This window comes from Eubalaena glacialis, chromosome 6 (genome assembly GCF_028564815.1).
Source record: "Eubalaena glacialis isolate mEubGla1 chromosome 6, mEubGla1.1.hap2.+ XY, whole genome shotgun sequence".
Classification (NCBI taxonomy): Eukaryota; Metazoa; Chordata; class Mammalia; order Artiodactyla; family Balaenidae; genus Eubalaena; species Eubalaena glacialis.
Genome location: NC_083721.1, coordinates 56,690,064 through 56,716,590, shown reverse-complemented (window position 1 = coordinate 56,716,590; position 26,527 = coordinate 56,690,064). Strand labels below are relative to the sequence as shown.

Sequence of the window (26,527 nt, the reverse complement as noted above, 5' to 3'; positions counted from 1 at the left end):
AAATTCTACAGCTAACAGCATACCAAATGGTGAAAAACTGAAGACTTCTTCCTAAGATCTAGAAAAGGCAAAGATGTCTGCTCTCACAAGTGTATTCAACATTGTACTAGAGGACCTAGACCATGCAATAAGTAAGGGAAAATAAACAAAAAGCATATAGATTGCAAAAAAAGAAATAAAGTTATCTTTATGTATAGATGACATGATCATTTGTAGAAAACCTCAAAGAATCTATAAACGATATTAAAATTATTAAGTATCAAGTCACAGGATACAAGATCAATAGACACAAATCAATTCTGTATAACACAAATAACTAGAAATTGAAATTTTAAAATTATCATTTGCAATAACATAAAAAGTCAAATATACATGGATAATCTAACAAAATATTTATAAGATTGTACAAATAAGACTATGTACACAGAAGATTACAAAACATTCCTGAGAGGCATCAAAGAAGACCCAATTAAGTGAAATTAATTATACACCATCTTCACGGATGGGAAGTCTCAATATTGTTAAGATGTAAATCATCCCCAAATTGATCTACAACTTCAATGCAATCAAAATCTCAGCAAGAAGTTTGGAGAAATTTATAAGGTGTTTCTAAGATTTATCATGTAATAGCAATGGATCTAAAATAAAAAAATAGTTTTGAAAATTTAAGCGAATGCAAATTAAAACCACAATAAGATACCATTACACATCTTTTAACATGGCTGAAATGTTTAAAATTGATAATACCAAGTGCTGGAGAGAATGCAGAGAAACTAGAATTCTTTTATTATGCTGGTGAGAATGACAAAATGTACAGCTACTTTGAAAACAGTTTGGCAGTTTCTTATAACATTAAACACATACCATATGACTCAGCAATCCTGATCCTAGGAATTTATCCAAGAGAAATGAAAGCATATTATCTATGCAAAGAGTAACACATGAATATTTATAGCAGCTTTATTTATAACAGCCTAAAACCAGAAACAACTCAAATGTCATCAACTGTTAAATGAATAAATAAGTTATGGTACATCTATACAAAGGAAGACTACTCAACAACAAACAAAAATGAACTATTGATACATGCAATAACAAGGATGAATCTCAAAAGCATTATGCTAAGTTAAAAAAAATCCAGATGCAAACGGCTTTCCTACTAGAGGATAGTCAGAAAAAAGCAATATTAATCAGAACAGAAATCATATCAGTGGTTACCACAGTTTGGAAGTTGGAGGTGGGAATGACTATGTAAGAGATTTTAGAGAAACTTGGGATGATGGAAATACTCTTGATCATGGTAGTGGTTACTTGGCTGTATAAAAATAAAATCATTTAAAACGTATTTTTTTAAAAGTGAACTTTACTGTATATGAGCTATAGCCTGAAAAATTGACCTATAAAAAAATTCAGTATTTAGAAATGCATTTATAATTAGTATATTTATCAAGAAAGCAAGGAGATGATTACTGTGAAGGTCAGGATAACAGTTACCTAGGAAGAGGATGAGCTGGGGGAGAGGGGAACAGTGAGTGCTTCCAGGGTGCTGATAAAATTCTATATGGGTGGAGACACAAGACTGTCTGCTTCATAATTCGTTTTTAAACTCTGCATTTATATTTTGTGAGCTTTTATTTATGCATATTTTAATAACAATAAAGCATTTTAATGTTAAAAAACAACCAAACTTTTTTGTCATTCATTCACAAAACCTCATGAGGTAGCTCTTCCACTTTTGGTAATAAGGTCCAATTATCAGAGGGTTTTCCCACAGAAAATAACTATAAAACTTAGGCAAATTACAAAAAGCAACTCCTTGAAGGCACAGAGAGAAGAGAAACAAACCACCTCTGCTGTAGGGGGTATATGCTCAGAGAGAAGAGAAGAAGACTGTATGAAATTAAGTTCACCAATTTTAGAGCTTTGAGCCTGAGGCTAAGTGTACCATGATAGAAAACAAAGGTCTCCTTGGCTGAAGGAACCAGAAAATTGAAGCTATGGAACCATGGCTGCTGAAGAGTGTGGGGGAATCCCAGAAAGGAAAGTCAGAGAAGAGATCCCCCAATTTTTTCCGGCCACATCTCTGACTGACTGCTGAACCATATGTGTGGAACAGACTCAAAGCAGCTCAGCTAAAGGCTGAAGTTCTGAATTGAGACTGGAACCACCATCCAAGGAAAACAGGTTCGCAGTTCATCTCCAAATAAGTTAATTGCCTGTCAAACAAAAGTAACATAGTCATTGTAGAATAATGGAAGTTAGAATCTCTACATCTGTCATGTATTTACTGGGTACCAGCTATATGCCAAGCATTAGGTTATGTACTGGGAATATAGCAGTAAGCAAGTTAAAGTTCTTGCCCTCAAGGAGGCTATAGTCAAATGGAGAAGAGAGCCTAGAAAGTGTAACAGAACTTAGTAAATGTTTTAATAGGAGAAGTAAAGGGAATATGTGATTGAAACACCTAATGCAAAGTAAAAATGACTTTCTGGAAGTTTTAACCAGGCAAAGCCAAAGGAGTGGCGTATTCTAGGCAAGTCCTAGAGGTAAAACAGATGGCACACTTGAGAACTAAAAGAAGCTCAGTATAGTTGGTGTATATATAGTAAAAAAAAAAGAATGACAAGAGATGACACTAGTGAGTACAGCAGGGACCAAGGTGACTAAAGAACCAAGCTAACGAGCCTGAACTTAATTGAGAGCAATGAGAAGCCTCTGAAAGATTTTCACGCAGAGAAGTGAAATATTTCCTTTTTTTTTTAGAAAAGTGATTTTGATGGCTGAACAGACTGTTCAATAGACTTGAACAGTCAGACTGAAGAAAGGTAAGACTGGAGACAAAAAGACGGGTTTAGAAGCTGTTTCAGAATTCCCAATAAAAGAGGGAGGAGATATGGGGATACATGTATACATATAGCTGATTCACTTTGTTATACAGCAGCAACTAACAACACTGTAAAGCAATTATGCTCCGATAAAGATGTTAAAAAAAAATAAAAAAAATAACTTTAGCTTAGTGGAAGCACAGGGACAGAAGTAAGGAGGCATGTACAATATATTTAAGAAGTTGAATTGATTGGACCTAAAAAAAGTTACAGAGCAACTGTAACTGGGAAGAAATATTGTGAGTCTAGTTGTGGGCATACTGAACTATAGATCTTTTTGAAAAATAAAAATGGAAATCTTTAGCATGCAGGTAGACAGACCTAGATTTTTAAGAGTGAGATCTACAGCAGAGATAAAGATTTGGGTTTCATTAGCTCATAGGGAAAACTTAGATATCAATGTAATAACCCTGGTAGATTAAATAATGGTAGACATTTTAAACAGAAGAAAAGAGAATCAATGGATTAGGATAAGTCTTATATTGAAATTTCTAATTTCAATAGCAACAGTCTACACCTCTATGAATTCCCAGCTTATATTATATATTCCTCTGCAATACAGCTTTCTCATCTAAGAAACAGGATGATTCTAATTGTCAGACAAGCCTGGAGGCTTGAATGAGTTTTGAAAGCTAGGAGAAAGTTTTTATATCATAACAATCTAATTTAAATAACTTTAAGAAAAATACGTTTGGTTTTCAGGAAAGGATTCTTTTCATACTTAAGGGAAAGGTATTCACATTTCTACTTTCCTGCTTTAGAATTTAAAAGTCTACAAAGTGGGGGGGGCAAAGGGGTAGACAAATGTCAATTAAATACAATTTTTTCACACAACTGATACTGTCTTTAAGTTTAATGGAGCTCCAGAAAGTAACAGAAAACACAGAAGAAAGAAGCAACTGAAAAATACATACATGCTCAAAAAAAAGTAGCACATTTAATTTCAAGCTTACCTTGCTCCTAAATTTTCAATGGTTATATATTCATCCTTTCTCACAACTTCAAACTGCAAGTGATGAAAAAAAAAATAGCCCTAAAGTAGTTCAATTTTCAAAAGTCTTTAATGTTACTTCTTAGCCTTAATATTTGAAAGAAAACAATGAGAACGAAGCTATAGTGAATATAAAACAAATAAAACAGAAGAAACAAGCTATAAACAATCTTAATCAAATAACAAACTAGAGTTGGTCTTAAAAACTAGTTCTACTTTATATCACTATAGGATTTAAATGTCAAATCTAAAATACAAGAAGACCATACTAAACATTAAAAAATATACATATTCCTATTTATAATTTTGGTCTGTTTACTAATTAACTGAAAATTCAACAAGATATTTCATTAATTAAAAAAATTAAATGGATACCATTTAAGTGCATTTTATGTAACAGCTACTCTATGAGATGTTCTATAGATATTTTTATAGGAAGATGCTTAGAGACTAAAAAAGGGTTCAGACAATCTAAAATTATTTTTAACCATAGGTGGAAGAGAATTAGATTATCATCCTTTGTTCATGATAAAGACTTTTCCTCATCGCTACAGCCATGGCCTGCTTTGTCCGTTTCTGTTTCTGTGTGTGTATGTGTGTGTGTCTTTATTTTTTAAATTTTCTTATTCTTAAGTACCACTTAAATACTACTTTGGAGAAATCAATGCAATAAAAAGGTTAGAGAGCTTAGTCCCATCAAAGAGAATATGGCTAGAATACTATTACTACAATTCCCAAATCTGTTTGAAGTCAAAAACATCATTCCAGTGAAGGAAAGCAAAAAAATAAGAGAAAGATACTCACCAAAATTTTGACAATCCCAGGTACCTCACATTGCAGCATCCTTACCATGTCACCTGTACATCCTTCCTTCAAACATTTTTTCCCACTAAAACTCTAAAGTTATCAATAGAAAAAAAAACAATAAGTTATCAATAGAAAAAAATAATACAAACAATAAAAATAGAAAAAACCCGCTGATGTGCAAGACTGATTATATTTAAATAAAGTTAGAAGCAGATGTTGCTAGACGGTAAAACAAAAGATGTGAATAAACATTTGAGAGTTAGCTGTTCAAAGATAGTCCATTTCTTATACCAATGGATTTCTTATTTAAAATTTATGACTACACTTTTCTCTCTCATCATTTCTACTGCAAAATCTTCAAATAGTTATATTACAAACTAAAATGTATTTGCTGCCCCCAATAAAAGCAACTTCAAGTAAAATATACTAATTAAGTAAGTGCAAAAAGGAATACTGAATTTCTATTAGATATATGAGGATTCCAGGGAAAACGAATTTGAGCCCTTTTTCTGATTCTGACCTTGTTATTTCCTCTGGCTAAGTTACTTAGTTTTCTTTTACATCTCTTTCTAAAGTTGAGCAAAATGGATTGCCCTAATAATCAAAGAAAGTGAAAAGTATTTACACACTGCTTAAAAAATGAATAATAATGCTTTATATAATGATTTTTACAATGTACAATGCAAGTTTATCTGTTTTACCTGTTAATCCTCATAACAAACTTATAAAGTAGGTATTACTATCCTCACTATATGGCTTAGAAAAATGAGTTTCAGCCTAGTGCAAAGAAAACTAGTAAGTGGCTCAATCTGGACTTGAACTCAGAACTCTCAACTTCATATACAGTGCTCTTTCTGTTCCACCACAATTCCTTTGTAAGTGTTTTCTGCTGTTTGCACAATGTAAACACTCTAGAACCAAACATTATAGACCCAACTTATGGCCATTACCTCATTAAAGAGTAATTAATATAGAATTGGGCTTTCGATTTCTGCTTTAATTTTAGCGGCAAAGAATTCAATTTAGTTATATGACTTTAGGCAAATATAAATAATACAAATATATTTTGGGTTGTTTTGTTTTGCTTTGTTTTTTGCTGTTTTGTTTGTTTGTTTGTTTGTTTTATTGGCCGTGCTGCATGGCTTGAGGGATCTTAGTTCCCTGACCAGGGATCTAATGCCGGCCCCAGCAGTGAAAGCGCTAAGCCCTAACCACTGGACTGCCAGGGAATTCCAAATAATACAAGTATATTTTTGAAGACTATAAATTTATCACTGTTCTCTACCCTTAAAATAGAAACTATCCTTAAAATTATATAGTTGTCCTTTCTTTTTATTAAGTGATTCTATTTATGTCCTTTATGTGAATATACGTCACAATATTTCTATTCTTAAGAATATAAACTTCTGAAGGGAAGAGAACAAATTAATAGAAATCAATAAGCAAAGCAACTAGCAAAGTATTTCCTACAAAGACCTGTTTAATAAATGGTGATGATGAACCAATAGTGAGGAGAAAAGCATCAGAGAGAATAGGAAAAAAAAAATGAAGGGAGAAAAAAAGAGGAGGAAGGATGTGATCAGGAAGAAATGAAGAGGAAAGAGGGAAAATAGAGGAAAGAGTAGAGGAGGATATGCTGTAGTAAAGTTTTTAAGGAAGAACAAATATACCTGATCATTTTCACCTGGATATTTTAAATTCTTGAACTTTTTCCAACAAATTTTATGGAAGTAAACACAACAGCTTTTACTGCACATTAACTGAAAAAATCCCTGGAAAAGAATAAAAGCAGCTGATAAGAAATAATAATCCATGTAGATATAGAAAATACCACCTTAAGTCATTTTTTAAATTATTCTATAACTAGATGAGCTTTCGATGGCATTGAAAATTTATCAACAGATCACTGGTAATCAAAGAACTATACAAGTCATTTTTATATCACTAAAGACAAAAAAATAGGCAATAATTTGAATAAGTTAATGTAATATTTTCCATATGCTGTATACAAAAAAATATCAGAAAATTGGTGAGTGACCTTTGTAGATGAACATGCTGTCTGCCCCACTTCACCTCAACTTTTATATTTCTCTTTTCTTTCAGCCCCAATTCCATACCATTATTCCCCAAAACTTCTTTGTCACCAATCACCAGACCTTAGATTGCTATCTTGGTGAGAAATGGCTCCTGAGCTACTGCATTATCCCAAGGTATAGATTTCTTGTCTTTCCTAGTGTGCCCTCCCTGGGAACCACAGTCCTGCTTCCTTTAAATAGGTGCACTGCTTAGATGACAAGAATCTAAATTTTGTGGCCAAGACTTCCTGCTGCTACATGCTATCCATTTGGCTGGAACCCTCATGCCTCCCTGGGAAACCACAGGACCATATCACCGTGTCACCGAAACCAGGACTGACCCTGACCTGCCCCGAGCACTGCACTTCACCAGGCCTACACTTCCCAATACCCATCTTACCCTAATGAATAGATCTTGGCTTTCTCCTCCTTCCCATCTACGCCATTTGCTCTATACATCATGCTTTTCAACTCAGATTTCCAATCTTGTAGAAGTAGTCAGATTTACACTGATGATCACATCTCAGCCTATCTTGTGATTTTCCACAGTTTTATTCTGATAGATCCAGGGAGAACTAGACTTGAAGTACTTTGATTGTTGAATTTCTTCAAATCAAGGCTGGTTATATGTGTGTGTGTCCCACCCAAGGCCCATAGAAGAAATAATGATCCTTACTTAGTAACATAATTCTTGAGGAGTGACAACCTTTCTCCTTAGTCAAATGCTAATATTCTCAACCTGTAACATTTCTAACTATAAAGAATATTTTAGATAATTTCCATTATATGATTACAAGAATATTTATTATAACTTCAGAAACTTGTGAATATTACAAAAACCCTAGCAAAGCCAATTCAGTCTTTTACTGACTCAAAGGATATAAATATTTCCTGATCACAATGAATGTAAGCTCTGAGACATTCAAACAACTTCTCAACTGCATTATCACTGTAATTAAACTAAGTACTTTTTAAACAATATTTTGATGCATGATAATATATTAATTTTTATCTAAGTTTAACTTTACAATCACATTTTTAAAATACTCAGTTAATTGGTAATTATAGTACCTTATAATTGGTGTTCTTTAAAATGTCAGCTTCACAAGATCGCTCACAATCTAGATAACTGCAAATGGTCTGCTTCATTATATTACCCTCAGTTGTCTTGATGAAATTGTTAAGAAGGTCCTAAATTTTAAAAATAAAAATAAATCTCATGAATCAGTAATAAAAAGACTACAACACTTATCTTACCTTAAGTTATATGTCCATTTCATATCCTTTTTGAAGGTGTTGTATATATTTTTTTAAAATAGTTATAGAACCTATTTCCCTCATTCAAAGTAAACAATACATAGAAAGGCCCTAAATAAGAAATACTACACTTCTTATTGAATACAAACATGGAGAAAGGAGAAAAGTCTATGTTCAAAGCTATATGTCTACTCTTCATTCTAACTCATAACACCTAGCATGTTCCTAACAAGAATTACTTGCTCTGATATAAATACAGAGAGACAACAAATCATTGGAAACCCAAGAGAGTCCTTGCTAGAACTGGCCCCCAAGACACCATGTTGGCAGTGGAACTACTGTAGTGGTGCAACAGGCTGCTCAGCCAGAAGGGGCAAAGGCAGGGTACAGAAGTATGTTTCCAGTGTTCAGAGTTACAACTTGGAATGCAATTTCCATATTTTAAAATGCTAGTTAAAGGTTTGTGAAACACATTATCAAGTCTAAGTTAAACAGGTCCTTAATACTGTCCCTTAGAGGAACATACCCATATATATTGAGGGTATAAGACATGATAAAATAAGCCTCTACAGACTATTTTACAAATCAAGTCGGCATTCATAACATTTGTTTAATGGCATTCAGAATTTTATGAGGAATAAAAATGTTTTGACCAAGTTGACTAGAAAATTTTAAGTATCAAGAGAGAAATAAAGAAGCAGCGTTCAAGGACCTATCAATATGAAAGTAGTATATCCTGCGAGGATAACCAATAGTCAAGTGGAGATGCTGAAAACAAAGGGATAGGACTCATAGTAGGTATATAACTACTGTGGTTTCACATATCTGACACTTAACAGTTCAATACTGATCTGTGAGTCTCCTAACAAAATCTGTTCCTTGTTCCTTACTCCTCATCTTCTGCCTCAGTCACTGATATTCACTCATTCAATAAATATTTACTGAGTGTCTGTTATGGGCCAGGTTGTTATGAATGTTAAGGGATGTTAAGGATACAGCAGTGAACTTAGCAGGTTAACACTTAGTCCTTATGGGACTTACATCAATTTCATCTACCACAATCTATGTAGGTTCAAGCCAGTAGTCTTGAAGTCATCCATTGTATAATTATTCCATCACCCTTTACATGCAATATATTAGCAAGTACTGTTGAGTCTTCTCCCAGAATATACTGCAAATTTTTCTAATTCTCTCTCCATTGCTACCACTCTATGTCTTACCTACATTACTGACTATAACAACTGCCTAACTGGTCCGCCTCTTCCTTGCCTACTGTGTTCAAAGCACTCTCTGCAAAAAAACAAAAGATCATTGTCAGTTCCTTGCTTAAAACTCTTCAATGGCTTCCCACTACCTAAAACAAAATCCAGAACCCTTACCAAGACTGACTGCAAGGTCCTGCAGAATCTGCAGAATCTGAACCCAGTACACCTAGCCATCTCTGGTCCATCTCTTCACATTCATCTCTAGCCTCACTCACTATAAAATTCATGATTTTATATTTTCAGTTCCTCAAATTTGCCCTTCAAGGCCTGAGGGCCTTTCCACATTCAATTCTGTTTACCTAGAATGCTCTTACCCAACTCTTTACAGAGCTAGTTCCATTCTCAACCTTCTGCTTCCAACTTAAATATCACCCCCCAGAGAGGCCTTTTCTAACCACTACACATAGATACACATACACATTTATGCATATATACATATAGACAAATATAGATATATGCAGGTATACAAGTGTATGTCTGTGTGTTATCCATTTTCTCTGTCCCAGTCCCTTGTTTTTCTTTAGAACACTAACTACAATTTGTAACTATTTTATTAATATTTTTTTACTTTCTGAACTCCTCCCTTACCATAAATACTGAAACTCTACAAAGTCTTAAATTCTATAAGTCATATTTTACTATAATTTGATTATAACACCCCACTGTTTAAAAGTTTTGAGGGGTTTCACATGACCCTCAAGATACAGTCTGAGCTCCTTACTTGGTTTATGAAGCCTTACATGATCTAGCTAACATTACCTTTAACATTTACCTCTAAAATTCATGAAAAAAGGACAGGATATTATTTTTTTTTGAAAAAAAGTAACATTCATAACAACAAGAAAACTCTTGGTAGATGATAGCTGAAATAATCATTGAAATCAAAAATTCAATAGAAGGATAGAAACAAGGGTAATGTTGAAAATAATAACAATATGAAGGGACACTCCCCTGCTAGGGTGCCAGCAAATCTAGGAGTACAATCTCCCCCACAACAGGGTGAGTTCATCTAAGGAGACACATGAGGATAGGAGCAACTGGGGCAGGGCAGGCCTCTGGTGGTACTCACCTGGAACTCCTCAGTGCCAGATAAAGGGGTACAGGCCAGCCCTCTAAGTTTTCTTAAAGAAAAACTAATCACAATGTTTGGGAAGTAGGACTTTTGGTGGGCTGACAGGCATAGGCACCGCTTATAACAGATTAAGAACATGCTGGCCTAGAGCCAGAGCACGATCATGGAAGCACTCTGCTCTACTGGGCATTAAACCTTTAGTTATTGGATTTTAACTTAAGAAGTATGGAGAGAGAGGGCTGGAGGAGAGTCCAGGGCATCTGGAATGGTGGCTGGTTACCCAACTATTTTTGAAGCAGCCACTATTTTCCAAGCAATATGGAAATATTTTAACATTATAAAAACTAATATGATAGCACTAGTGTATACTGGCTGAATATTAGCTCTATGCAAAAAAGATGAAGAAAATCTCCTAGAAAGTAGAACAAAAATTAGGGACTTCCCTGGTGGTCCAGTGGTTAAGACTGCATGCTCCCAATGCAGGGGGCCCTGGTTTGATCCCTGGTCTGGGAACTAGATCCCATATGCTGCAACTAAAGATCCCACATGCCGCGGAAGACCAGGCACAGCCAAATAAATAAATAAATATTTAAAAAAGAAAAGACAAAAAAAAAAATTAGCAAAGAAATAAGAAAACCAGAAATTCAGTCCAGGATGTCAAGTATCTGAATAAAAGACATTTCAAAAAGAAAAGAGAAAATGAAGAAGAAATCATCAAATAAATAAAAAAAGAAAATGTCCCAGAACCAAAAAACGTTAAGTTCAGAACACTAGGAATATACAGAATATCCTAAAAATTCCCAGAAAAAAAAAATAGGTTATAACAAAAGATTGATAATCAGAACATCAAATTTCTCAAAAATACTACTGTTGGAAGTTAAAGATAACAGAAACACAATTTTAAAAATTGAAGGAAAATGATTTTCAACCTACAATTTTATGCCCAGGCAAGATATAAATAAAGTGTACAAAGAGAAATTATTTTGAGACTTGAAAGATCTCAAAAAATGTATCTCCCAAGCAAGTACCCTTTTCCAGGAAGCTGCTGGATGAGTTGCACCACCAAAACAAGGGATTATACCTAGAAAGAGGAAAACTTGAGATCCAAGAAATAGAGGATCTACAAAGGAAAGGGGTGAGGGTATTCCCAGGAATAGAGTAAAGGGAAACCCTAAGGCCAATTTAATAAAAACTTATAACTATTAGTAGGATGGGGAAGTAAAGTGTGTTGTGTGAAGGAGATGTATAAGGAAGCTACTAAACCCTCCTCTTCCACAGTGGAAAGTCAAAAGATAATATCTAAGATGGAGAAATTTTTTAAATAGCAGTATAGCTTTTTAAAAATACAAGTAAATATCAAAGGAAAATGCCTAGAGGGTTGGAAGAAGTTACCCATAGTCAGGAACTACAATTAGAGATGATGAACCACAGACCGTTAATTTTTAAGCCTTTTAATATTACTTGACAAACTGCATACATGTATTACTTTGCATAAAATAAAAATAAGAAAGTTTGGATAAGAAATAAAAATATTTTAGAAGGAGAAGGAAAAAAAGAAAAACAACCAAGACCAGGTAGAGGCTGCTTCAGGTAAACACAGAAATTCAATATTTTTCAAAAATGTATAAAATTACTACTTTATTAGGTCAAAGTTAAAAGTCATATTATTATCCTGGCCAACACCAAAGACTGCCTGCTTATTCTATTGATTACTGAGAGAGGTACATTAAAATATTCCACTGTGACTGGGAAGTCTTCTATTTCTCCTTTTAGTTCTACCAGTTTTTGTCCCAGGAATTTTGAGCCTATATTATTAGGTATATACAAACTTTGAGTTGTTATAGCTTCCTAGAAAACTGAATTTTTTATTTTTATAAAACATCCCTCTTTATTTTGAGGAATGCATTTGGCCTTAAAGTCAGCTAAAATATAAGGATCCAGAAAGGTTTAAAGTAAAAGTTTGGAAGAAGATATGTCATTCAAACGCTAACCAAAAGAAGCCGAGTGTAGCTATTTTCATATTAAACAAATAAAAAGTGACCAACATGGCTTATCAGATGAGTAAAAATTACCCAAAAGGTAAAAAATATCCAGAGGGTGTGGGGAAATGGAAACTCTCATAGGCTGTCTTAAGAATATAAACTGGTTACACACTTTCTGGGAGTAAATGTGGAAACATACATGAATAACTGTACAAGTGTATAAACACTTCACAATTCCACCTTTAGAAATTTATACTAAGGGAATGATGTGAGAAATACAAAAAGATCACTTTCCATAATAGTGAAAAACTAGAATGCTTAGGATAAACTAAATCTTCAATAGCAGGGAATTGGTTAAGCAAATTAAAAGCACAGTTTAAGATGGACTATGAAAAAATTATACTATATAATAATCTACTTGCTGGGAAATTCACAATAATATATATTTTCATACTATAAATCAATGTGTATAACATCACACCAATTTACTAAAAATAAAAGGTAAAGAGTGTTTATACATGTGTGTATGGAAAGATATAAATGAAAATACTAACAATGGTTTCTCCATTTGAAGAAATATATGGATGAATTTTACTTTTATCTTTGGCATTTTTACATTTTTCAAGTTTTTTGATGTAAGCATTTAGTACTTTTAAAATTTAAATCAACAGCAAAATAATGGTAAATATAGTTAGAAAAAAGAAGTTAACTATTACATTTAGCTGTAGCCATGTGAAGTACTGAACTAGTACAGCTTTTAATCTTGTTATTTGGAAATGCTAACACATCCACCTCATTTCTCTCTACTTGTTGAATCATACTAACATTCTGCACTAGATAATGGAATCAAGGTTGTTTCTCATACAAAAAGCTAATGCCCAACAAAAGAATGTGTTTGCTATAGAATGACACAGTTAACATAAACTGCAGTTTATCAAAGATGATTCTGATTAGCCACAGATGAAATGTTATTCTTAAATAATTTCTTACTTTAAAAGTTGTAGGTAAATCTTCATCTTCCATAGGATCTATGTCAAACCAATGATCATCTGTATCTCCTGTTTCTTGTAAGCTTTTATGAAATTCTAGCAGTCCTGCATTATATCTGCAAGGCATTTTAAAATAGGGTTAGTTTGAACAGGACTCTGTAAGTAGACAGTTTACCAATTAGACAACAAGCGACCCTTTTTTTTGTGTGTGGTAAGTAGGATGGTGATAACCTCTGGCATGCTATAGAAATACAAACACTAGGACTCTCACCTGTGGTAGATTGGGATGAAATACAGGTGGAAGGGGAGGCAATAGATTATGTAGTAGCTCAAGCTTGAACATTATGGGGGCCATGGTAATTAAAGCGACTGTAGAGTTGGTTGGCTTTTTTTTTACTGTCTTGGAAGCCTTGAAGAAAGAAAATGGCACAGGTCAGCCAACTATTGACTCCGGACACAATGAAAGACAGAGGCCTCTGAGGGCACCATTTAAAGAGACCCTCATCTCCTACAGACATAAAGATAACCTGTGCTGAAAATCAGGCCCAGATTTAATCACAAAGTGGAACAAACTGCAAAAGAAACCAAATACACAGCCTCAACAGGACTACTACTATCAACTAAGGATACTCCGTGAAAGTTAAAAGGCCGCTTTGGTAACGTTTCAAAAACCTTGACCAACTCTAAACATAAAGGCAGACCATGCTGAAAATGAGGCCCAGTATTTAATCACAAGAGTAGAACAACAGCAAAAACCAAAAGCATAGCCTCAACAGAACTACTGTACTATCAGGACTCTGATAGGGAACAAGTAGACCATGCAAAAATATGATCTGAGGTACATGTCTCAAAAGATGATACTCTTCCTTCTCAAAATCCTCTCATATCTGCTCATTGCCTACAGACAAAAAAATCTAGGATCAAGTATAAGCAAAGCCCAAGTGGGAAAACAGAGGAAGAAAAAGCTTATTCACCATAAGCATTGTAGAACTTGACTACTATGTACTGGCAGGAAGTGGATGTACTATGTCCGGGAGTGGATCTTAAGAGTGCTGAACCAATGGTCAAATATATAGCTTGACAGGGAAATATATATTGATATGGGGGAACTCTTCCATAATTCAGCATTTACTTTCCTAGCAAGGACACCCGAAGCCAGTCCTAACATGCTGCTGAGAAGGCTACTTGAAGCTTGGAAACCACAATGGCCTCTAGTAATTGAGGTGGAAATGTTGAAAATTTCTTGGCAGAGGATTAAAAGAAAGCTCAGGGAGGTAAAGATGTTAGAATGGACTTACTGCATAAGACCATAGAATCCATCACTAGACAATGTTCCCTAGAAAGGCCCAGAAGACATTCCATCCATTAATGTAGTAAGAAATACAGGGACGAGGAGAAGATGGAGGAAGAGTAAGATGCGGAGATCACCTTTCTCCCCACAGATACATCAGAAATACATCTACACGTGGAACTGCTCCTATAGAACACCCACTGAACGCTGGCAGAAGACGTCAGACCTCCCAAAAGGCAAGAAACTCCCCACGTACCTGGGTAGGGCAAAAGAAAAAAGAAACAACAGAGACAAAAGAATAGGGATAGGACCTGCACCTCTGGGAGGGAGCTGTGAAGGAGGAAAGGCTTCCACACACTAGGAAGCCCCTTCGCGGGCGGAGACTGCGGGTGGCAGAGGGGGGAAGCTTCGGAGCCACGGAGGAGAGCGCAGCAACAGGGGTGCGGAGGGCAAAGCGGAGAGATTCCCACACACAGGATCCATGCTGACCAGCACTCACCAGCCCAAGAGGCTTGTCTGCTCACCCGCCGCAGCGGGCGGGGGCTGAGAGCTGAGGCTCGGTCGGATCGCAGGGAGAGGACTGGGGTTGGCTGCGTGAACACAGCCTAAAGGGGTTAGCGCACCACAGCTAGCCGGGAGGGAGTCCGGGAAAAGGTCTGGAGCTGCCCAACAGGCAAGAGACTTTTTCTTGCCTCTTTGTTTTGCGGTGCGTGAGGAGAGGGGATTCAGAGCGCCGCCTAAATGAGCTCCAGAGACGGGCGCGTGCCGCGGCTATCAGCGCGAACCCCAGAGATGGGCATGAAACGCTAAGGCTGCTGCTGCAGCCACCAAGAAGCCTGTGTGCAAGCAAAGGTCACTATCCACACCCCCCCTCCCGGGAGCCTGTGCAGCCCGCCACTGCCAGGGTCCCGTGATCCAGGGACAACTTCCCTGGGAGAACGCACTGCGCGCCTCAGGCTGCTGCAACGTCATGCTGGCCTCTGCCGCCGCAGGCTCGCCCCGCATCCGTACCCTTCCCTCCCCCCGGACTGAGTGAGCCAGAGCCCCCAAAGCAGCTGCTCCTTTAACCCCGTCCTGTTTGAGCGAAGAACAGATGCCCTCAGGGGACCTACACGCAGAGGCGGGTCCAAATCCAAAGCTGAAACCAGGGAGCTGTGCAAACAAAGAAGAGAAAGGGAAATTTCTCCCAGCAGCCTCAGAAGCAGCGGATTAAAGCTCCACAAATAACTTGATGTACCTCCATCTGTGGAATACCTGAATAGACAACAAATCATCCCAAATTGAGGAGGTGGACTTTGGGAGCAAGATATACTATTTTTTCCCATTTTCCTCTTTTTGTGAGTGTGTATGTGTATGCTTCTGTGTGAGATTTTGTCTGTATAGCTTTGCTTTCACCATTTGTCCTAGGGTTCTGTCCGTCTGTTTTTTTTTTTTTTTACTTAAAAAATTTTTTTTTCTTTTTTTCTTAATAATTATTTTTTCTTTTTTTATTTTAATAACTTTATTTTATTTTATCTTTATTTTATTTTATTTTATTTTATTTTATCCTCTTTCTTTTTTTCTATTTTTTCTCCCTTTATTCTGAGCCGTGTGGATGAAAGGCTCTTGGTGCTCCAGCCAGGCATCAGGGCTGTGCCTCTGAGGTGGGAGAGCCAACTTCAGGACACTGGTCCACAAGAGACCTCCCAGCTCCATGTAATACCAAATGACGAAAATCTCCCAGAGATCTCCATCTCAACACCAAGACCCAGCTTCACTCAACGACCAGCAAGCTACAGTGCTAGACACCCTATGCCAAACAACTAGCAAGACAGGAACACAACCCCACCCATTAGCAGAGACACTGCCTAAAATCATACTAAGTTCAAAGACACCCCAAAACACACCACCAGACGTAGACCTGCCCACCAGAAAGACAAGATCCAGCCTCATCCACCAGAACACAGGCACTAGTCCCCTCCACCAGGAAGCCTACACAACCCACTGAACCAACCTTAGCCACTGGGGACAGATACCAAAAACAACAGGAACTACGAACCTGCAACCTGCAAAAAGGAGACCCCAAACACAGTAAGATAAGCAAAATGGGAAGACAGAAAAACACACAGCAGATGGAGCAAGGTAAAAACATACCAGACCGAACAAATGAAGAGGAAATAGGCAGTCTACCTGAAAAAGAATTCAGAATAATGATAGTAAAGATGATCCAAAATCTTGGAAATAGAATAGACAAAATGCAAGAAACATTTAACAAGGACCTAGAAGAACTAAAGAGGAACCAAGCAATGATGAAAAACACAATAAATGAAATTAAAAATACTCTAGAAGGGATCAATAGCAGAATAACTGAGGCGGAAGAACGGATAAGTGACCTGGAAGATAAAATAGTGGAAATAACTACTGCAGAGCAGAATAAAGAAAAAAGAATGAAAAGAACTGAGGACAGTCTCAGAGACCTCTGGGACAACATTAAACACACCAATATTTGAATTATAGGGGTCCCAGAAGAAGAAGAGAAAAAGAAAGGGACTGAGAAAATATTTGAAGAGATTATAGTTGAAAACTTCCCTAATATGGGAAAGGAAATAGTTAATCAAGTCCTGGAAGCACAGAGAGTCCCATACAGGATAAACCCAAGGAGAAACACGCCAAGACACATATTAATCAAACTATCAAAAATTAAGTACAAAGAAAACATATTAAAAGCAGCAAGGGAAAAACAACAAATAACACACAAGGGAATCCCCATAAGGTTAACAGCTGATCTTTCAGCAGAAACTCTGCAAGCCAGAAGGGAGTGGCAGAACATATTTAAAGTGATGAAGGAGAAAAACCTGCAACCAAGATTACTGTACCCAGCAAGGATCTCATTCAGATTTGATGGAGAAATTAAAACCTTTACAGACAAGCAAAAGCTGAGAGAGTTCAGCACCACCAAACCAGCTTTACAACAAATGCTAAAGGAACTTCTCTAGGCAAGAAACACAAGAGAAGGAAAACACCTACAATAACAAACCCAAAACATTTAAGAAAATGGGAATAGGAACATACAAATCGATAATTACCTTAAATGTAAATGCATTAAATGCTCCCACCAAAAGACACAGACTGGCTGAATGCATACAAAAACAAGACCCATATATATGCTGTCTACAAGAGACCCACTTCAGACCTAGGGACACATCCAGACTGAAAGTGAGGGGATGGAAAAAGATATTCCATGCAAATGGAAATCAAAAGAAAGCTGGAGTAGCAATTCTCATATCAGACAAAATAGACTTTAAAATAAAGACTATTACAAGAGACAAAGAAGGACACTATATAATGATCAAGGGATCGATTCAAGAAGAAGATATAACAATTGTAAATATTTATGCACCCAACATAGGAGCACCTCAATACATAAGGCAAATACTAACAGCCATAAAAGGGGAAATCAACAGTAACACAATCATAGTAGGAGACGTTAACACCCCACTTTCACCAATGGACAGATCATCCAAAATGAAAATAAATCAGGAAACACAAGCTTTAAATGATACATTAAACAAGATGGACTTAATTGATATTTATAGGACATTCCACCCAAAAACAACAGAATACACATTTTTCTCAAGTGCTCATGGAACATTCTCCAGGATAGATCATATCTTGGGTCACAAATCAAGCCTTGGTAAATTTAAGAAAATTGAAATCGTATCAAGTATCTTATCTGACCACAACGCTATGAGACTAGATATGAATTACAGGAAAAGATCTGTAAAAAATACAAACACATGGAGGCTACACAATACACTACTTAATAACGAAGTGATCACTGAAGAAATCAAAGGGGAAATCAAAAAATACCTAGAAACAAATGACAATAGAGACACGACGACCCAAAACCTATGGGATGCAGCTAAAGCAGTTCTAAGAGGGAAGTTTATAGCAATACAAGCCTATCTCAAGAAACAGGAAACATCTCGAATAAACAACCTAACCTTGCACCAAAAGCAATTAGAGAAAGAAGAACAAAAAACCCCCAAAGTTAGCAGAAGGAAAGAAATCATAAAGATCAGATCAGAAATAAATGAAAAAGAAATGAAGGAAACAATAGCAAAGATCAATGAAACTAAAAGATGGTTCTTTGAGAAGACAAACAAAATTGATAAACCATTAGCCAGACTCATCAAGAAAAAAAGGGAGAAGACTCAAATCAATAGAATTAGAAATGAAAAAGGAGAAGTAACAACTGACACTGCAGAAATACAAACGATCATGAGAGATTACTACAAGCAACTCTATGCCAATAAAATGGACAAACTGGAGAAATGGACAAATTCTTAGAAATGCACAACCTGCCGAGACCGAACCAGAAGAAATAGAAAATATGAACAGACCAATCACAAGCACTGAAATTGAAACTGTGATTAAAAATCTTCCAACACACAAAAGCCCAGGACCAGATGGCTTCACAGGCAAATTCCATCAAACATTTAGAGAAGAGCTAACACCTATCCTTCTCAAACTCTTCCAAAATATTGCAGAGGGAGGAACACTCCCCAACTCATTCTATGAGGCCACCATCACCCCAATACCAAAACCAGACAAAGATGTCACAAAGAAAGAAAACTACAGGCCAATATCACTGATGAACATAGATGCAAAAATCCTCAACAAAATACTAGCAAACAGAATCCAACAGCACACTAAAAGGATCATACACCATGATCAAGTGGGGTTTATTCCAGGAATGCAAGGATTCTTCAATATACGCAAATCAATCAACGTGATACATCATATTAACAAATTGAAGGAGAAAAACCATATGATCATCTCAATCGATGCAGAGAAAGCTTTCGACAAAATTCAACACCCATTTATGATAAAAGCCCTGCAGAAAGTAGGCATAGAGGAAACTTTCCTCAACATAATAAAGGCTATATATGACAAACCCACAGCCAACATCATCCTCAATGGTGAAAAACTGAAACCATTTCCACTAAGATCAGGAACAAGACAAGGTTGCCCACTCTCACCACTATTATTCAACATAGTTTTGGAAGTGTTAGCCACAGCAATCAGAGAAGAAAAAGAAATAAAAGGAATCCAAATCGGAAAAGAAGAAGTAAAGCTGTCACTGTTTGCAGATGACATGATACTATACATAGAGAATCCTAAAGATGCTACCAGAAAACTACTAGAGCTAATCAATGAATTTGGTAAAGTAGCAGGATACAAAATTAATGCACAGAAATTCTTGCATTCTTATACACTGATGATGAAAAATCTGAAAGTGAAATTAAGAAAACACTCCCATTTACCACTGCAACAAAAAGAATAAAATATCTAGGAATACACCTACCTAAGGAGACAAAAGACCTGTATGCAGAAAACTATAAGACACTGATGAAAGAAATTAAAGATGATACAAATAGATGGAGAGATATACCATGTTCTTGGACTGGAAGAATCAACATTGTGAAAATGACTCTACTACCCAAAGCAATCTACAGATTCAATGCAATCCCTATCAAACTACCACTGGCATTTTTCACAGAACTAGAACAAAAAATTTCACAATTTGTATGGAAACACAAAAGACCCCGAATAGCCAAAGCAATCTTGAGAACGAAAAATGGAGCTGGAGGAATCAGGCTCCCTGACTTCAGACTATACTACAAAGCTACAGTAATCAAGACAGTATGGTACTGGCACTAAAACAGAAACATAGATCAATGGAACAGGATAGAAAGCCCAGAGATAAACCCACGCACATATGGTCACCTTATCTTTGATAAAGGAGGCAAGCATATACAGTGGAGAAAAGACAGCCTCTTCAATAAGTGGTGCTGGGAAAACTGGACAGCTACATGTAAAAGAATGAAATTAGAACACTCCCTAACACCATACATAAAAATAAACTCAAAATGGATTAAAGACCTAAATATAAGGCCAGACACTATAAAATTCTTAGACGAAAACATAGGCAGAACACTCTATGACATAAACCACAGCAAGATCCTTTTTGACACACCTCCTAGAGAAATGGAAATAAAATCAAAAATAAACAAATGGGACCTAATGAAACTCAAAAGCTTTTGCACAGCAAAGGAAACCATAAACAAGAGAAAAAGACAACCCTCAGAATGGGAGAAAATATTTGCAAATGAAGCAACTGACAAAGGATTAATCTCCAAGATTTACAAGCAGCTCATGCAGCTCAATAACAAAAAAACAAACAACCCAATCCAAAAATGGGCAGAAGACCTAAATAGACATTTCTCCAAAGAAGATATACAGATTGCCAACAAACACATGAAAGAATGCTCAGCATCATTAATCATTAGAGAAATGCAAATCAAAACTACAATGAGATATCATCTCACACTGGTCAGAATGGCCATCATCAAAAAATCTAGAAACAATAAATGCTGGAGAGGGTGTGGAGAAAAGGGAACCCTCTTGCACTGTTGGTGGGAATGTAAATTGATACAGCCACTATGGAGAACAGTATGGAGGTTCCTTAAAAAACTAAAAATAGAACTACCATATGACCCAGCAATCCCACTACTGGGCATATACCCTGAGAAAACCATAATTCAAAAAGAGTCATGTACCAAAATGTTCATTGCAGCTCCGTTTACAATAGCTAGGACATGGAAGCAACCTAAATGTCCATCATCGGATGAATGGATAAAGAAGATGTCGCACATATATACAATGGAATATTACTCAGCCATAAAAAGAAACGAAATGGAGTTATTTGTAGTGAGGTGGATGGAGATAGAGTCTGTCATACAGAGTGAAGTAAGTCAGAAAGAGAAAAACAAATACAGTATGCTAACACATATATATGGAATCTAAGGGAAAAAAAGAAAGATCATGAAGAACCTAGTGGCAAGACGGGAATAAAGACACAGACCTACTAGAGAATGGACTTGAGGATATGGGGAGGGGGAAGGGTAAGATGTGACAAAGTGAGAGAGTGGCATGGACATACATATGCTACCAAATGTAAAATAGATAGGTAGTGGGAAGCAGCCACATAGCACAGGGAGATCAGCTCGGTGCTTTGTGACCACCTAGAGGCGTGGGATAGAGAGGGTGGGAGGGAGGGAGATACAAGAGGGAAGAGATACGGGAACATATGTATATGTATAACTGATTCATTTTGTTATAAAGCAGAAACTAACACACGATTGTAAAGCAATTATACTCCAATAAAGATGTTAAAAAAAAAAAAAAGAAAAAAAGAAATACAGAGTGAGAAGGACATCAGTGTCTTTGAGCAGCTCAGTGGTGGCTGTTCTCTATAGGCCAGGGATGAAAGTAAATGATTCTGCCAGACGACTGGGCTTCTAGTGTCAATGATTTGGGAAATTGATTTCTTTCCAATGCCCATCAATAAGGAAAATAAACAGTAGTTCACATATCTGAGGAAAGGACAGCAGTACAGATTGCCTGTCTTGTCTTAGAGCTATGTTAATTCTCTCCACAATATACACTAAGGGGATTCTGATCATCCTGACATTCTGCAAAACATCACACTGGCCAACTACATTGATGACATCATGCTAACGAACAGGAAGTGGGACATCTTCTGGACAGTAAAAACCAGGCATGCCAGAGGACAGAAGATCAACCTTACAAAGAATCAAGGAACTACCATATAAATGATGCTTTTAGGGATTCAATGGTTGGGCCCAGCAGTAATACTTCATAAGGATCTGCATAAGTAAATTTTCCCTAATTTACCCTTCAGATCCCAGCCAAACATTATTTCCTCAAGGAGACTTCTGATTCCCAGAAAGACATTGGGGTTCCAATAAAGACTAATTTTTCATTATATTTTCCTTCATAGCACTTTATCACATTTCATAATTGATTATTTATATAACTGATTATTTGATTAAGGTCTATAACGTTCACTATACTGCCAGTTATGTGAGGACAGGAACTATCTATTTTGTAAACCATTTTATCCCCAACACCTAAAGCAGTCTCTAAAATATGATAAATGTTTAGCAAATAAAATGAATGAATGATGCTACAAATGGCTAAGGATCTACATATGGGAAGTGAACAGATGGCCCATTAACATTCTCCTGTACAATTTCACTAAGTGTGTAATACCCAATACCCCCAGACTCAGAATTTGGACCCTTTCAACGAGTTATAAGCTCATTTATAACTTAAATACCTATTCCAAGTGGTGATAACATTAATAACTACAACCATTAATTATCTATTAAGAATAGCATTTTTGTGTCCTGGGCACTGTTAATCACTTTATGAGGTGGGCACTATTATTAGTTCCAAAGATAAGGCTTGGCGACATTAAATTTCCTAGAGTCATATATTAGATAAGTGGTAGAAAATGTATTTGAACCCAGGCCTATCAGACTCCAAAGCCTATGTTCCTAATGCCTATGCTATACCACCTTTTATTGCCATGGCCTGTTAAGTTTGATACTTAATATTCTCAAGTACATTAAAGAAATTATGTATAGAATCAGTGATGGAGAAAAGAATCAGTAGAGCACAAATGTCATGATCTCTGGTATATTGTACAAACTTTATTCCCATTACATAATGCTAAATGTTGATAGGCAAGATCTACCCATTAATTAAAATCCTTACCTCTTCTGAGCACATCGAAGTAAACCACGTCCAAAATAAACTAAAGACATAAAGTTTTCACAAATTTCATTTTCTTGGATCACCATCTTCATCACCAGAAATTTATTCTCAGCTTCTATACAATCCTGTAGCAACATAAAGCTAGGTTTGGCTGACGTAAAAGTCATTTTTTTCCTTTTACAATAAACAGTTATTTCCCAAACTGGAGAAGTTAGGGCAGCTTTAATATTGATCCAGTCATTTACTCATATCTCTAATACATCTCTGTATATAATCCCATAAATAATGTACTCAGTGCTTTAGTTATTTACAAAAGAACTAAAGATCTTTAACCAGTGTTTCAAAGTGAATATTAAAACAACAACAATCTTTATATCTAAAACTGACAAATATTACTAGCCAAAATAAGGGCTCTTCTGATGACTATGGGAACATATTTCTTTATAATTCTTCCTAATTTTTCATTCTAATTGGAGCACAAATCTTCCTAGTTTTTCAAATAGGAAATAAGTGACTTTTTGACCACACATATAGTCTCTTTTGAGGAATGACCACCTTGATCATAAGCAATATAGGTTTAGAAGTAAACTACAGAATCAGTTCTAATAAATGTTTTAGTTATCATTATTAAAACAGGCACAGTAGCCCAGGTCTCCCTGGGAAAAAAAAATGCTGCATGGCCTCATTTTAAAATATTCTCTAGCACATCACACTAAATAATTAGCATTATGTGAAATTATTTAAAGTGGAAATGTTTTCAGTTTGGTGCTTATAAATTCTACTTCACCTAATTAACAAGTCAGATTTATTTATTTATGAAACCAAGTAGAGAGTACAAATTTAGGAATACAAAAAGTAAAAAGAGATATCAAGGCTGCAATTGAGAAATCATTAAAAATAAGAAAAAGAGTATTTAAATTTGTAAGGACCCTTAGAAATTACCTACTTACCTCCTCGATTTTTACTTTTGCACTTCACTTTATTTGATAAAGAATTTGAGGTAAAACTCATATTTTACAAAGAGGGTAAGATAAAGACCAGAGAGATTAAACTACACTAAAAAATGGATTAAAATTTATTATATAAGTGAAAGAAGCGAAACAATTTTCTGTTTTATATAAGTGATAAGTATTTCAAAGATAAATAAAATAAAGTTATAAGCTAACATTAAGTTTCCCCTACCAATATTTTTAGTTTCACAATATAGTCTCTAGCATAATTACTCTACATTTTCAATATATGACAGAAAAGTCACAGAGTGGTTTCAATTTTTAGAGAATGTCAAAAATCAACACTTTAATTTGTTAAAATGAAGTCAGTGTATGTGAAGAGATTTATAATGTGCAAATAACACATGCTACGTACCTCTTTCTTTCCTCTTTCAGTGACTGCTACTCCATATAAAAATAGTAATGTCAAATAATAACCAATATTAATCTGATGTGCCTAAAAAGATAAAATATACTTTAGTTGATTATTTAGACTATGCTACTTTTTAGTGTAGAAAGCTTAATTAAATATCCTAGGCCTATTTAATAACTATTAAAAATAGTTAAAATTATCATTATATTGTTAATCATCTAATAATCACTACAGAGAATTCATTTTAGATGTATTTAATAGTTTGACCCAGAAGACAGTCAATAATCTCAAAATAAAACATTAGAGTTTGATCAAAGAAAATGAAAACAAATGCCATCAAGATTTGTTATACTAAAACTTTCCAAAAAATTCTCTCTTTCTCTCATGATATTTTTGTATAGGAACACTTTAGATAATAACAAATACTACCATCCAGCTTAAAAAATACAATGATCTCTTAAATCAAAGTCTTTTATTGTCCACGTGTGGGTTTTGTTATAACAGTATGAACATAAAGCTTATCACTTATTTAATGAAAAATTAAAACACAAATATTTCCTTCATTTGAAAATGGTCTATGCCAAATTAGAGATGGAGAATAGATTAGGGGTTAGGGAGAGTGAGGAGGGTAAAGGGTGCATGTGACTATAAAGGGGTAGCATAAGAGATTTTCATGGTGATGAAATAGTTCTTTTATCCTGATTCCAGTAGTGGTTACAAACATATACACTTGCGATAAAATGGGACAGAACTATACACACCTGTGCATAAAAAACTTATCACAGCTGGCCTGAGAATGCTATCCTTAGAAAGGTCTGCTTGCAAGGCTGACCTCGGCTGGTATCTATAAATCTGGATTTCAAGAGTGTTCCCACTGTTCTCTGACAGGGGTGTCTCACTGTTCCTAGAATGTTTGTGCCAACTATGTGATTTATGCTGAACACCAGGAAGTTTCTCCTGGGAATCTGGAATTTTGATACATGTTAGGCAGAGGGTGCCTACATGACCAACCCCCAATAAAAATCTTGAGCACTGATTCTCTAATGGACTTCACTGGGCAGAAATATCACACACACACACACACACACAGCTGCATTTTTGTTGCGAAGGAGGGAAAGAAGGAATGTACTCTGTGTAACCCCTCATGGAAGGGAGAAAACATAAGGAAGCCTGAAGATGGATTCCTCTAGACTCTGCCTACGTTATGTTTTGACCATTATAGTCTGGGTGTGTATCTTTACTATATAATTGTAATAAATCTCAGCATGAGTACAACCATATACTGAGTCTCATCAGTCCTTCTGAACATGGGGGTTGGAGACCCCTGACACAACACCCACTGTACCAATGTCAACTTCCTGGTTTTGATAATATAGTGTTACGTAGATATAACTATTGAGGGAAACTGCCTGAAGGGTACACCAGGACCTCTCTGTACTTCTGTATTGTACAAAGTTGTATTTTTGCAACTTCTCTGCGTCTAAAATTATCTCAAAATAAAAAGTTAAATGTCTATGGAGAAAAATATTGTTCATTCTTTTCATAAGCTCTATACTGACTAAAAGTATAATGGCCAACAGTATATATTTATAACTGGCTGGGGTTAGGAGTTTAGCTTCAAACTAATTTCAGTGGAAATACACATGTATGTTTGTTATCAATGGGCCAAGTGAGTTTATAAACACAAACTCCCCTGTAACATCCAATTGGTTTCCATCTTAAACTTCCTATCTCTGCAGAGGCTCTGAAGCCAACACTACATGGGTTTGTATCTTGACTCCACTACTTACTACTTGATGAATGAAGCAAATTATTTAATCTCCGTGCCCTAGTTTCTAATCTGTAAAATGGGAATAATGAGATGGGTTGCTTGTGAAGACTAAATAAGCTAATCCTTACAAAGTGCTTAGAACAGTGTCTGCTTTA

At 35.8% G+C, this 26,527-nt stretch overlaps 1 protein-coding gene across 1 annotated transcript in view; it reads right to left on the bottom strand.

Moving 5' to 3' along the window:
• DZIP3 (DAZ interacting zinc finger protein 3) overlaps nucleotides 1-26,527 on the bottom strand; it is a 106,802-nt gene that overhangs the window by 65,404 nt on the left and 14,871 nt on the right. The window contains exons 5-11 of the mRNA XM_061193054.1: nucleotides 24,605-24,685; nucleotides 23,240-23,364; nucleotides 13,325-13,439; nucleotides 7,830-7,949; nucleotides 6,354-6,455; nucleotides 4,681-4,773; nucleotides 3,839-3,891 (exon numbers count right to left, since the gene is read on the bottom strand). Of these exons, the coding sequence (XP_061049037.1) occupies nucleotides 3,839-3,891; nucleotides 4,681-4,773; nucleotides 6,354-6,455; nucleotides 7,830-7,949; nucleotides 13,325-13,439; nucleotides 23,240-23,364; nucleotides 24,605-24,685 (689 nt within the window). The remainder of the gene's footprint in view (nucleotides 1-3,838; nucleotides 3,892-4,680; nucleotides 4,774-6,353; nucleotides 6,456-7,829; nucleotides 7,950-13,324; nucleotides 13,440-23,239; nucleotides 23,365-24,604; nucleotides 24,686-26,527) is intronic.